Raw genomic sequence first — 13,569 nt, forward strand, 5'->3', positions numbered from 1 at the left:
GGGGGGGGGGGGGGGGGGGGGGGGGGGGGGGGACATTTTGGTCAAGGCGATAGTGCAAAATGGTCATTGGCAAATTGGCAAGCCCTGGATAAAGAACATTGGGCCAAAGTCGATTTTGCTCAGCTTGTATCTTATGAAATTTTATTCTTTTGAATTTCATTGTCATCTAATTTATCATCTTGACTTTGTTTCTGTTGTATGACTAACCATGAATGCATACTTCAGTATGTATTATTTTTCCAAATTTTGTCACCAACTGTCTTGAAAGTTGGGGAGGGCGGTGGCTGGGCAGGAGGCTGCAAAGCATCATTCAGGAGACATCACTGGGAAGCAGAAGATGGTTCCCCAGAAATACACCTTTTTGTTTGTGTCCTGAAGACGACATCTATTAATTACTCCATCTTCCCAAGCCCCAAAACAATTTCCATCTTCTATAAAATCTAATAGTTTGCTCGCCATAGCAGTCCTCCCAGAGACATGCAAGTTAAAACTGACTTGTAGGGCAGCACAGTGGCATACTGGTTAGCACTGCTGCCTCACAGCGCCGAGGTCCCAGGTTCAATCCCGGCTCTGGGTCACTGTCGGTGTGGAGTTTGCACATTCTCCCCGTGTTTGCGTGGGTTCTGCCCCCACAACCCAAAAGATGTGCAGGATACGTGGATTGGCCACGCTAAATTGTCCCTTAATTGGAAAAAATTAATTGGGTACTCAACATTTTTTAAAAAAAAACTGACTTGTACCCTTGGCAATTCAAATGTCACCAAATTTTAAATAGAAACTGCATTGCAACTCTGATTCTGGTGCTCCCACTTTCAATGCACCCCTTTCCCATCAGAATGTATTTGTTGTGTTGTCATAGCTAATCTTGTGCTTCACCTTGCTACAATGCTTATGGCTGAGGTTGGAGGTGGCTGGAATTTGACAGTCAGGGAGAGGCTGCTGGGACTGTGATGTCTCCGCTTCCCTGAGGTAGATCCAGCTGCAGATTGTGGGTGGAGCATATCCTGGGCTATTTTCTGGTATGTGTGTAGTCTTCAGACTGGCGTTGCAGAATGAAGCCAATGTGCTAATTGGGAGAGACAGCAACATTATCCATTGCCATTTCACACCTGCCGTTGCTCCTCTGTGCTCTTGTACCACCGTGCTTAAAGGGTAACACTGGATGACTTGATGTGCTGAAATAATGAGGCCAACATGCCTTGTGTGGTGTGCAGCCGTCATCTATAGTGCTGGGATGTACTTGTTCAGTGACTGTGACTCAGTAGAATGGAGAAACAACACTTTTTTGGGTCCATTAAATAAAGATTCATAATGTAAAGCTCTTTAATTTTTAATGCTTGTAATCCTAGCTTTTGCAAATCTTTGTCCTAGAAATGTAAATATTGAACTGCTATTTAGACATAAATATGTTAACTGTAGGAAATTTTCTTTTTTAAATTCATTTTTTTTAATGCAGGAGGTTTATGAAACCGAAGAATATACCTGGAAGGAAAATAAAGAATGTCAGTGGTCCCGAAATGAACAGAAATAATTCGATCTCCATGTAATTGTGAAGAAGTATTATCACACTGTCTGTTGCCAAAGCATTTAACCTTTTGAGTTGAAATTAAGTAATTGATGCATTAATTGCAATTGGTGATTTGCCTTTGCAGTATATTTGTATAAGTATGGCATTTGACACATACACTCTACATAATTCTATGCTACTTGAACAGAAAAATATATATAATCTTTCTGTGTTTCAAACTTGTCAATCTCCTTGGTAATGTAAATTAATTTCATACTGTTGATGAAAACATATTTTTGAACTAGTATATCCAATAATGTTCGTCAAAGCTATATTCTGAAGATAATCATGTTCAGATCAAAGGAACTCTTTAAATTTTAACACGTGAAAGCTATTGCATGCTCCCTCAGTTTGTAACTATTAAATTCTGACGGTGAATTCAGTTTTGTCAATTAAAAGCAAAATACTGAATACCCTCAGTGCATATTGAGAATGACAAGAAAATTAATTGTCAAAAATGTGGAATTACCCCAGGTGAGAAATATTTACCTGAACTTTCAGTTATGTTCGTCTATGTGAATTACAGTGGCATACTCTGTATCACCAAGTAGTAATAACAAATCAGTTTTAAAGAATACAATGTAGCCTGCATTCAAAAATCATTGTAAACTTCAATCCTGCCATAAATAGTGGGCTGGGTTCTCTGGTCGCCAACGCCAAAATCGCATTCGGCGACTGGCCGGTGAATCACAGTTCCTGACCAAATCGCTTTCGCGATGCTCCGTCCCCTCCAAAGCAGCGTACTCTGAGAGTACAATGTGCCACGTATCGACAGCCTCAGGGCGTTGCCTGAGGCCCGCCCCTGATGCTACGCCCCCGAATGCCCGAGTTCCCAACGCTGTCAGTCACGTCTCATCCGTCAGGAACATGGAGTGGCGGCTGCAGACTCAGTCCAGCGCCGCCACAGCCGGGGGAGAGCTGATCCGCAGGCAGGGGTGACTTCATCAGGGGCTGGGGGCACTGTGGGGAGGTGGTCCGGGGCGCGTGAGCCGGCCAAAGGTTGGGGGACCATTTTGCGGGCCGGGTCCGCGAGCGGCCGCCACCGTACGCATGCGCGGCCACGGACATGGCAATTCTCTGGGCAGTATCCGCAGCTAGAGCCGGGTGCTCTATGCTGCCTTCCTGCTAGCCCCCAGCAAAATGGGGAATCTGTGGCCGTTTTACACCATTTTTTCTGGCGTAAAACGCCCCCGTTCCCACGCCAGCATGGGGACATAGCCCCAGAATCAGAGAATCCAGCTCAGTATGTTTGCAGCAGGTGCTTTTAATAGCAATCACCCCAATCGCCTGTTTGAAATTGTTTTGAATGGGCAATGATTTGACTTGTACATGGAGAGCTAAAATATTAGATGAATTAAGGAAAGCACTGTTTCAAGGTTGAAGTGAGAAGGTATGATTTATATGTTTAAATTTTTTTTTAAAAATGTTACTTGAAATGTCTTTTTGATCAGAAAATTTTGGGTTTGGCAGAACTTTGGTGCATTTTCAGAGGAGCTGATATTTTGAAGTAAGGGCCGTTTAAATATCAGTGGACTCCTCCGAGGATTCCGACTTCTGTTGGGAAACCTTCCTTGTGGAGAAAAAAATGGGAATTTGCTGTAAGTGGGGGTGAATTTCAATGGGGATTCACCCAGCATAACTGGCGAACAGCTGCAGAAGCCCTGGCAAAATGGCAACAGCCTCACTGAAATTCACACCAGCCCCTGCCAACGAGGCAAGAATCCAGTTATTTTCAATGAGCGCTTATAATTGATTTTGTAATTAATGTTTAGGCTTTGCTATAAAGTAGATAAATTGTGACCTCTAGTGGTTTTATTTAACATGTACAGTCCCTAAGTGTGTATTTATAGAATGATTGAATTGTTTAGGTGGCAAATGGAGCAGAGATTATATTGACCCAGGTTTTGACGCAATTTTCAAAATACTTGTTTCAATAAATTTGTACTGAATTTTAACCAGAGTTTATTTAACTCCCCTCAATGATGGATTTTGCCATAGGGCAATTTTGCAAATTGTTCAATTTGTTCACTGCACTAATTAAAGTTTGCAGCAAATAACATCAATCACTGATATTGCTTGTATAACCTATACTTCTGAATGTTGCATGTACTGACACTTGCTCTGTATTCAGATAAAAAAAGTGATGATGAACTGTGCTAAATGAGAGGGATGCAGTCAGATATACTGCTGTTTTATGAATGACCTCACCTCCATCATAAGGTCAGAAGTGGGATGCTTGCTGATGAATGCGCAGTGTTCAGCACTGTTTGCGACTCCTCAGATACTGAAACAGTCTGGGTTCAAATGCAGCCAGATCTGGGCAACATTCAAGTTTGGGCTGATAAGTGGCAAGTAACATTTACAGGCAATGACCATCTTAACAGGAGAGAATCTAACCATCTCTCCTTGATGTTCAACGGCATTACCAGCATTCTGGAGGTTGCCATTGACCAGAAACTGAACGGGACCAGGTGTGGCTACAAGAATAGGTCAAAGGCTGGGAATTTTGCAAAGGGTAACTCACCACCTGACTCCCCAAAACACGTTCACCATCCACAAGGCACAAGTCAGGAGTGTGATGGAATGCTGTTCACTTGCCTGGATGAGTGCAACTCCAACAACACTCTAGAAGCTCAACACCATCCAGGACAATTCCACTTAAACATTCATTCCCTCCGCCACTGAAGCACAGTGGCAGCAGTGTGTGCTGCACACACGATGCACTGCAGTAACTTAAGGCTTCTGACAGCACTTTCTAAACTTGCAACCTCCACCAACTGGAAGCCCAATTCTTGATTAATAAGGGGAATCCGGGGTTATGGGGAGAAGGCAGGAGAATTGGGATGAGAAAATATGAGCCATGATTGAATGGCGGAGCAGACTCGATGGGCCGAGTGGCCTAATTCTGCTCCTATGTCTTATGGCCTTATGCACACAGACAACAAACACATGGGAACTACAAGTTCCAATCAAGTCATACACCAACATGACATGGAACCATATCAACATTCCTTTACTGCCGCTGAATTAAAATCTTGGAAATCCCTTCCTGACAGCACTGTGGGTGTTGCTACATCACATGGCCTGCAGAGAAGATGGCTCACCTCTCCCTTCTCCAGGGCAATTAGGGATGGGAAACAAATGCGGGCCTTTCCATTGCGTCCACATTCCATTGAAGAATTTTAAAAAAGATACAGTGCACCTGATCACTTACAAACCAGTACTTTATAAACCATTTACACCACCATTTGTGCCAGTCGAAACTGTAATGGAAAGTGAAAAATAGGGATCACCCTAAATGCAGGAGATGTAAGACCCTCAGCAAAGCATTTTTGTATTGCATAGGCTTAACACAGAGGACGGCAGTTACCCACTTTCTTTGTTCCTTTTTAAATGCTGTCATCTATAATTGTTTGGACAGAAGGTGGAGATATGTTTGTAGAACAAAGGTACTGCTGAACAATGGACTTTTTAAAAACGTGGTTTGATCCTTTGGAGATATTTAATTTGGAGTTAGACCCTACTGCATTCAGTGGACTCTTTACCAGGAGTCCACCTAGTGTAGCGATGCCATTATCATACCAGTACGAAGTCTTACAACACCAGGTTAAAGTCCAACAGGTTTGTTTTGATGTCACTAGCTTTCGGAGCGCTGCTCCTTCCTCAGGTGAATGAAGAGGTATGTTCCAGAAACATATATATAGACAAATTCAAAGATGCCAAACAATGCTTGGAATGCGACCATTAGCAGGTGACTAAATCTTTACAGATCCAGAGACGGGGTAACCCCAGGTTAAAGAGGTGTGAATTGTATCAAGCCAGGACAGTTGGTAGGATTTCGCAGGCCAGATGATGGGGGATGAATGTAATGCGACATGAATCCCAGGTCCCGGTTGAGGCCGCACTCATGTGTGCGGAACTTGGCTATAAGTTTCTGCTCGGCGATTCTGCGTTGTCGCGCGTCCTGAAGGCCGCCTTGGAGAACGCTTACCCGGAGATCAGATGCTGAATGCCCTTAACTGCTGAAGTGTTCCCCGACTGGAAGGGAACATTCCTGCCTGGTGATTGTTGCGCGATGTCCGTTCATTCGTTGTCGCAGCGTCTGCATGGTCTCGCCAATGTACCACGCTTCAGGACATCCTTTCCTGCAGCGTATGAGGTAGACAACGTTGGACGAGTCGCACGAGTATGTACCGCGTACCTGGTGGGTGGTGTTCTCACGTGTAATAGTGGTATCCATGTCGATGATCTGGCAAGTCTTGCAGAGATTGCCATGGCAGGGTTGTGTCACTGGTGTCGTGGTCACTGTTTTGAAGACTGGGTAGTTTGCTGCAAACAATGGTTTGTTTGAGGTTGCGCGGTTGTTTGAAGGCAAGTAGTGGGGGCGTGGGGATGACCTTGGCAAGATGTTCATCATCATCAATGACATGTTGAAGGCTGTGAAGAAGATGAAGTAGTTTCTCCGCTCCGGGGAAGTACTGGACGACGAAGGGTATTCTGTCGGTTGACGATGAAACGGACATCGCGCAACAATCACCAGGCAGGAATGTTCCCTTCCAGTCGGGGAACACTTCAGCAGTCAAGGGCATTCAGCCTCTGATCTCCGGGTAAGCGTTCTCCAAGGTGGCCTTCAGGACGCGCGACAACGCAGAATCGCCGAGCAGAAACTTATAGCCAATTTCCGCACACATGAGTGCGGCCTCAACCGGGACCTGGGATTCATGTCACATTACATTCATCCTCCACCATCTGGCCTGCAAAATCCTACCAACTGTCCTGGCTTGACACAATTCACACCTCTTTAACCTGGGGTTACCCCATCTCTGGATCTGTAAAGATTTAATCACCTGCTAATGCTCGCATTCCAAGCATTGTCTGGCATCTTTGAATTTGTCTATATATATGTTTCTGGAACATACCTCTTCATTCACCTGAGGAAGGAGCAGCGCTCCGAAAGCTAGTGACATCAAAACAAACCTGTTGGACTTTAACCTGGTGTTGTAAGACTTCGTACTGTGCTCACCCCAGTCCAACGCCGGCATCTCCACATCATTATCATACCAAGTTGAGATCCCTCTTAAGGAAAATCGGAGCAGGTCGTTTCAGGCTTAGTGTTTGTTTCATCACTGATCTGTGACTTAACATAAAAAAACCTATCTTTGCTCATATTCCTTAATACCTTTGGTTAATGGAAATCTATCAATCTCTGATTTAAATAAATAATTGACCAAGTAACAACTGCCATTTGTGAAAGAGAGTTCTGAACCTCTTATCACCCTTATCATGTAGAAGTGTTTGCTGATTTCACTCCTTAAAGTCCTATCTGTAATTTTTAGTCAGCAGCCTAATTCTTGTGTTCAGTGACAATGCTGGGCACATTGCCAGTACCTGCAACGTTTTTGTCAACCTGACAATACTGCCCATTTCTTCCAGGATCATCTGATTACAGTTGATGCAAGATAGGGCAGTGCTGCATCTCTAGGGGTAAGTCCAATCAGCGTAGTAGAGTCAGGAGAAGCAGAGAATGTGTCCCTTCTAGTTGTTGTATTCAGTTAGATTTTTGTAGATCCAGGTCCTTTAATGAAGGCGGGCGAGTGGGTAGTTGGGTCTGGGGCTAGTTGGTGATCCAGAGATAATCTGATCAGAGGGTAGTCTGATCGGGTTGGGGGAGTAGTCAGATCACATTGGCGGGGTTGCGGCAGGGGGAGTGGGGTCAGGTTGGGTGGTAGTTTGTGTCGGGGATGATTGGGGGCAAGGGTGTTGTGGTGCTCAGTTGAATACCCCAGCTGTTTAACTATCCAACATTTCCTGGATATCCAGGTAAGTTCCATGTCTCTAGCCTAAGTCTCTACCTTGAGCTCAGAGTCTGAGACAGTTATGGAGGGTCCTGGGCAGCAGGGAATCAGCAGACTGGGAGTTTAAACTTCCTTGGAAATTCCTCAGCATATCTGTGCATCAGGGCCTCTGCAGGGTTCTGACACACATCTCCCAACGTACATAGCATCTCTGACTAGCCAGAGACAGGAAGATTTGTGCTTATGTGCCCAGTCCTAGATTCCCAAGCAGTGGAAATAGTTCCTACCTTCAGTACTCATTAATATCAGAAAATTTGATTTGGATCTTCCAGAATTCAATCCTGGTTGGTACAATAAAACAGAGGGCGCGATCTTGAGCCCATACTCATCGTCTGTGGAATCGGCACCATGGGTGGAAATCTCATGAGACTCGGTAAACGCAGTTCGTGCTGGAGAGTTTGTGTTTCCTGATTTATTTTCCCCGCCCCTCGCCAACAATGTCCACGTCATGAGATTCAGGCCCACAAAGACTGTGAACCTCATATCAATATATTTTAATATATTTAAATATAAGCGGGCCCCCAGCCACATGATCACTCCTCACTAAATATTTGTACCTCGACGATGTGACATCATGGACTTAAGGTTTACAACAGATTGGGCCTGACATGAGGCAGTTAAGGGGATTCCTCCTGGGGCACCGAGGTAAGCATAGACTCTGGGGGGAGAGCTGGCTATTCTTCCGCAGTGTTAGTGGGGGGTGTTCAATGCTGGCAGAGGAAGGATTTGAATTTGGATTTTGTTTATTGTCACGTGTACCAAGGTGCAGAGAAAAGTATTTTTCTGTGAGCAGCTCAACAGACCATTAAGTACATGAAAAGAAAATGAAAAAAAAAAAAAATACATAATAGGGCAACACAAGGTACACAATGTAACTACATAACACCGGCATCGGATGTAGCATACAGGGGTATAGTGTTAATCAGGTTAGTCCAGAAGAGGGTCGTTTGGGAGTCTGGTAACAGCGGGGAAGAAGCTGTTTTTGAGTGTGCGTGTTCTCAGACTTTTGTATCTCCTGCCCGATGGAAGAATTTGGAAGAGTGTGAAAGCCGGGTGGGAGGGGTCTTTGATTATGCTGCCCACTTTCCCCAGGCAGTGGGAGGTGTAGATGGAGTCAATGGATGGGAGGCAGGTTTGTATGATGGACTGGGCTGTGTTCACGACTCTCTGAAGTTTCTTGCGGTCTTGGGCCGAGCAGTTGCCCATACCAGGCTGTGATGCAGCCAGATAGGATGCTTTCTGTGGTGCATCTGTAAAAGTTGGTAAGAGTATGCGGACATGCCGAATTTCCTTCGTTTCCTGAGGAAGTATAGGCGCTGTTGTGCTTTCTTGGTGGTAGCGTTGACGTGGGTGGACCAGGACAGATTTTTGAAGATGCTAACCATCTCCACCTCGGCTCCGTTGATGCTGACAGGGGTGTGTACAGTACTTTGCTTTCTGAAGTCAATGACCAGCTCTTTAGTTTTGCTGGCATTGAAGGAGAGATTGTTGTCGTTGCACCACTCCACTAGGTTCTCTAACTCCCTCCTGTATTCGGACTCGTCATTATTTGAGATCTGGCCCACTATGGTCGTATCGTCAGCAAACGTGGAGATGGAGTTGGAACCAAATTTTGCCACGCAGTCATGTGTGCACAGGGAGTAGAGTAGGGGGCTAAGTACGTAGCCTTGTGGGGCCCCGGTATTGAGGACTATTGTGGAGGAGGTATTTTTTTTTTTACATTTTATTCTCCATTTTCACATTTTCTTCAGAATTTACACCCCACCAACAAACAGTAAGCGGTAACAAAGACAATGTCAATCCCCTCATCAACAACAACAATCCCATCCTCCCACCGTCCCAAACAGCGGCCCACCTGACAATATAAGCACCAAATAAAACAAACCCTCCCAAGGTGGGGAAAAAGGAAAAAAGATAAAGGAATCAGGAATCGCCTATGGTCACCTGTTAAGGGCCAGGGTTTAGAGAACCCCAAAGTGTATCATGGAGTTCACCTGACCCACAACTTTTAATAGATTGTGGTATGGGGAGCACACGGCCCATTCTACAAGTGTGGTACTACAGAAAGGGAAAAGTTCTTTTTTAAAGCAAAACAATGTATATTCTATGAACTCAAGTTAACCTTTTTAAAACAAACAGTGAATATCTTAGCAACCATTAATTCAAAGATAACCCCAAAGAATATAACACTAAGTAACCTGAATGCTGTCATTTTACACCCAAAAGACTGAACAAACCTTTAAACAGAAGCACATCAGAGTTTACATTCAATACTGGAAACATTTATAATTCTGAATTCACCAAATGATTAAGAGATAGTCCTTCATGGCAGAGAGCTCAACAACACAGCTGCTTTGGCTGACTTCAGCTGCAACACACACTGAAACACGAAACCAAAAAGACAGACACACACAAGCTTTTCTCAAAGTGAAACTAAAAAGCAGAACCAGAGCTTAGCTCCACCCACACTCTGACATCACTGCAGTAACATGGGCAGCTAACCATTACTTAAAGCGACATTCTCATGACATCACCATTGACATACAGAGTTCACCCCCCAACCCCTCCCACTAATATTCAATGCCATCCAATCCCCGAAAGAGTATCGTGAATGACACCCATAAATTGTAGACAACCCCCCACCCTCCCCTCCCAGACACTTCCCCTCCACTTCCTCTTGTAAACTCCTCCCCCCAACCTCGGTTCCTTCCCCCAACTTTTCACCCCGGCTAGACTCTGTTCTACCAGGCTCCAATGGCTGCAGCCCCACCCCCCCCCACCTGGCTCCCGTTCATTGGTCGGCTTAAACCGGCCAGCATGGAGACCCCCGCCCAGGTCTCCTTCCCCCTTGCCCGGTCCCAGGAAAACCAAGAAATCCCCTTCAGCATACAACCCCTGCATACAGACCCAAGCCCCAAAGAACCATCATTGCAAATGAAAGTCCCATGTCTTCCCTTGTCCAAATACAGCATTGACTCATTTAGTACATACACCAACACGCAGTGAAAAACTAAAGTTACATGAGGCTACATCAGTACACGACCATTTCTCAATTCTGCCACAGTCCTTCTGCCTTCGCAAACTCCTCTGCTGCTTCTGCCTTCCCAAAATAAAAGTCCTTGGATTTGTAGGTGTGGTAATACCAGGTATTGCAGTACCTGAGAGGTGGATGACCGTTGGTTAGACCCAGGAGTCTACCATTGGCTGATGTGCATAGCTCCGCCCTGAGAGGCGGAGTATAAGAACCAATGCCGTCCCAGCAGCCTTCACTGGGCAGCACGGTAGCCTTGTGGATAGCACAATTGCTTCACAGCTCCAGGGTCCCAGGTTCGATTCCAGCTTGGGTCACTGTCTGTGCGGAGTCTGCACATCCTCCCCGTGTGTGCGTGGGTTCCCTCCGGGTGCTCCGGTTTCCTCCCACAGTCCAAAGATGTGCAGGTTAGGTGGATTGGCCATGATAGATTGCCCTTAGTGTCCAAAATTGCCCTTAGTGTTGGGTGGGGTTGCTGGGTTATGGGGATAGGGTGGCGGTGTTGACCTTGGGTAGGGTGCTCTTTCCAAGAGCCGGTGCAGACTCGATGGGCCGAATGGCCTCCTTCTGCACTGTAAATTCTATGAAAACTTTCTGTATCAAAGCTGCTGCGGAAGAGTTCTAGCAGATTAAAGCCTATTAGTTATGACTCACCTTGTCTCGAGAGTAATTGATTGTGCATCAATTTAATCTGCTACAACTTCAGTTGAAAGGATGGATCTCCGTATCAAACTGGAGTGCCTTCAGCTCAGCCCCCACGCGGACAACTCTGCTGCTATTTTCAAACATTGGCTGGCGTGCTTTAAGGACTACCTCAACACGGCTGCCGACACCCCCATGGAAGGACAAAAGATGCATCTCCTACGCTCACGGGTCAGCCCTGGGATCTACCCTCTTATCGAGGAGGTGGCGAATTATGCTGCCCCGATCGAGCTGCTAGAAGGACATTATATCCGCCCTGTGAACAAGGTCTACACACATCGCCTGCTGGCGACTAGGTGGCAAAGCCCCGAGGAAACGTTGGAAGACTTCTACCGGGCTCTGCTGGTGCTGGGCCGAAACTGTGGCTGCCCGCCAGTTTTGGGCAACGAGCACACGGAACTTTTGATCAGGGATGCTTTCGTGGCAGGTATGACCTCCCCGATATCCGCCGAAGGCTCCTAGAAATGGACACTCTGGGACTTGCAGAGGCACGGGCCCTGGCGGGGTCCATGGACGTTGCATATATAAACGCGCTGTCCTTTGCTCCCGATCGCGCGGCGGCCCCCTGGGCTGCGTGGCACCCCGTAGCGGCAGCCCCTCAGACCTTTCCCCTGACCTCGCAAGCCTGCACGGCGAGACGGCCCGCTAACGCCGCCAGACACCGCTGTTTCTTCTGCGGGCTGGCGAATCATCCCCGCCCGCGCTGCCCGGCCCGCACCGCCACCTGCAAAGGGTGCGGCAAGAAGGGCCACTCAGTGGGGGTCTGCCAGGCTCGCGCCGTGGCCGTGGTCTCCAGCGACTATCGGCAACCCTCCTTTCAGGCTCCAACCGCCCAGCGCTCACCACCACCCCCCTATCCTAAGGCCACGTGCGACCCGCGGGCGCAGCCATTTTGCCCCCCGGACACCACGCTGGATGGGTGGGCGCCGCCATTTTGTCCCTCGCGCCGCCATCTTCTTCATCCCCGGACACCATGTGCGACCCATGGGTGACGCCATCTTGGATGGGGCCCCAGGACCCCAGCACAGCCGACTACATGCTGCCCGACCAGAACTCTCCATTACTGCAGCTGGCCTCGGTGACTCTGGACCAGAGTCGGCCCCGGATGCTGGCGAAAGCTACAACGATGATCTCCATCAACGGCCACGAGACGTCGTGCCTGATCAACTCTGGGAGCATGGAAAGCTTTGTTCACTCTGACACAGTGAGGCGCTGTTCTCTTGTCACCCATCCCGTAAATCAAAGGATCTCCCTGGCCTCGGGTCACACACGGTGGAGATACAGGGGTTCTGCCTAGCGAACCTCACTGTCTGAGGCAGGGAATTCCACAATTTCCCCCTGTACGTCCTGCTGCACCTCTGCGCGGCCACCCTCATTGGGCTGGATTTCAAGTACCATCTGCAAAGCCTGACTTTTAAATTCGGCGGCCCTATACCCTCCCTTACTGTCTGCGGCCTCGCGACCCTTAAGGTCGACCCGCCTTCCCTGTTTGCGAACCTCACCCCGGATTGCAAACCCGCCGCCACCAGGAGCAGACGGTACAGTGCCCAGGACCAGACCTTTATCAGGTCGGAGGTTCAGAGGCTGCTGAGGGAAGGGGTCATCGAAGCGAGCAACATTCTCTGGAGAGCTCTGGTGGTAAAGACCGGGGAAAAACATAGGATGGTCATTGACTACAGCCAGACCATCAACAGGTTTACGCAGCTGGATGCGAACCCTCTCCCCCGTATAGCTGACTTGGTGAACAGGATTGCGCAATACAAGGTTTTCTCCACGGTGGATCTCAAGTCTGCCTACCACCAGCCAACCTTCCGTAATGGTGACCGCCAGTACACTGCCTTCAAAGCAGACGGGCTGCTCTATCACTTTTTAAGGGTTCCCTTCAGCGTCACGAACGGGGTCTTGGTCTTCCAACGAGAGATGGACCGAATGGTTGACCGGTACGGCTTACGCACAACGTTCCCGTATCTGGATAACATCACCATCTGCGGCCATGACCAGCAGGACCACGACACCAACCTCCGCAAATTTTTCCAGACCGCGAAAATCCTTAATCTGACATACAATAAGGATATATGCGTGTTTAGCACCGACCGTCTAGCCATTCTAGGCTACGTAGTGCGAAGTGGAGTCATAGGCCCTGACCCTGAGCGCATGCACCCCCTCATGGAGTTCCCCCTCTCTCAGCCCCAAGGCCCTAAAGCACTGTCTCGGGTTCTTCAGCTATTATGCACAGTGGGTCCCCAATTACGCAGACAAGGCTCGACCACTGAGCCAGTCCACAACCGTCCCCCTGTCGACGGAGGCCCGGCCGGCCTTCAGCCGCATCAAAGCAGACATTGCAAAAGCCACGATGCGCACATCGACGAGTTCCTCCCCTTCCAGGTCGAGAGCGATGTACCGACGTAGCTCTG

The 13,569-nt window shown here is 47.7% G+C and overlaps 1 protein-coding gene across 1 annotated transcript in view; it reads left to right on the forward strand.

Moving 5' to 3' along the window:
• The window catches only part of LOC140409029 (molybdopterin synthase catalytic subunit), a 73,032-nt gene extending 69,402 nt beyond the window's left edge, over window positions 1-3,630 (forward strand). Inside the window, exon 4 of the mRNA XM_072497061.1 lies at window positions 1,457-3,630. Within this exon, the coding sequence (XP_072353162.1) occupies window positions 1,457-1,531 (75 nt within the window). The 3' untranslated portion in view covers window positions 1,532-3,630. The remainder of the gene's footprint in view (window positions 1-1,456) is intronic.
• Window positions 3,631-13,569: the final 9,939 nt, after the last annotated feature.

This window comes from Scyliorhinus torazame, chromosome 3 (genome assembly GCF_047496885.1).
Source record: "Scyliorhinus torazame isolate Kashiwa2021f chromosome 3, sScyTor2.1, whole genome shotgun sequence".
In the NCBI taxonomy this organism is placed as follows: Eukaryota; Metazoa; Chordata; class Chondrichthyes; order Carcharhiniformes; family Scyliorhinidae; genus Scyliorhinus; species Scyliorhinus torazame.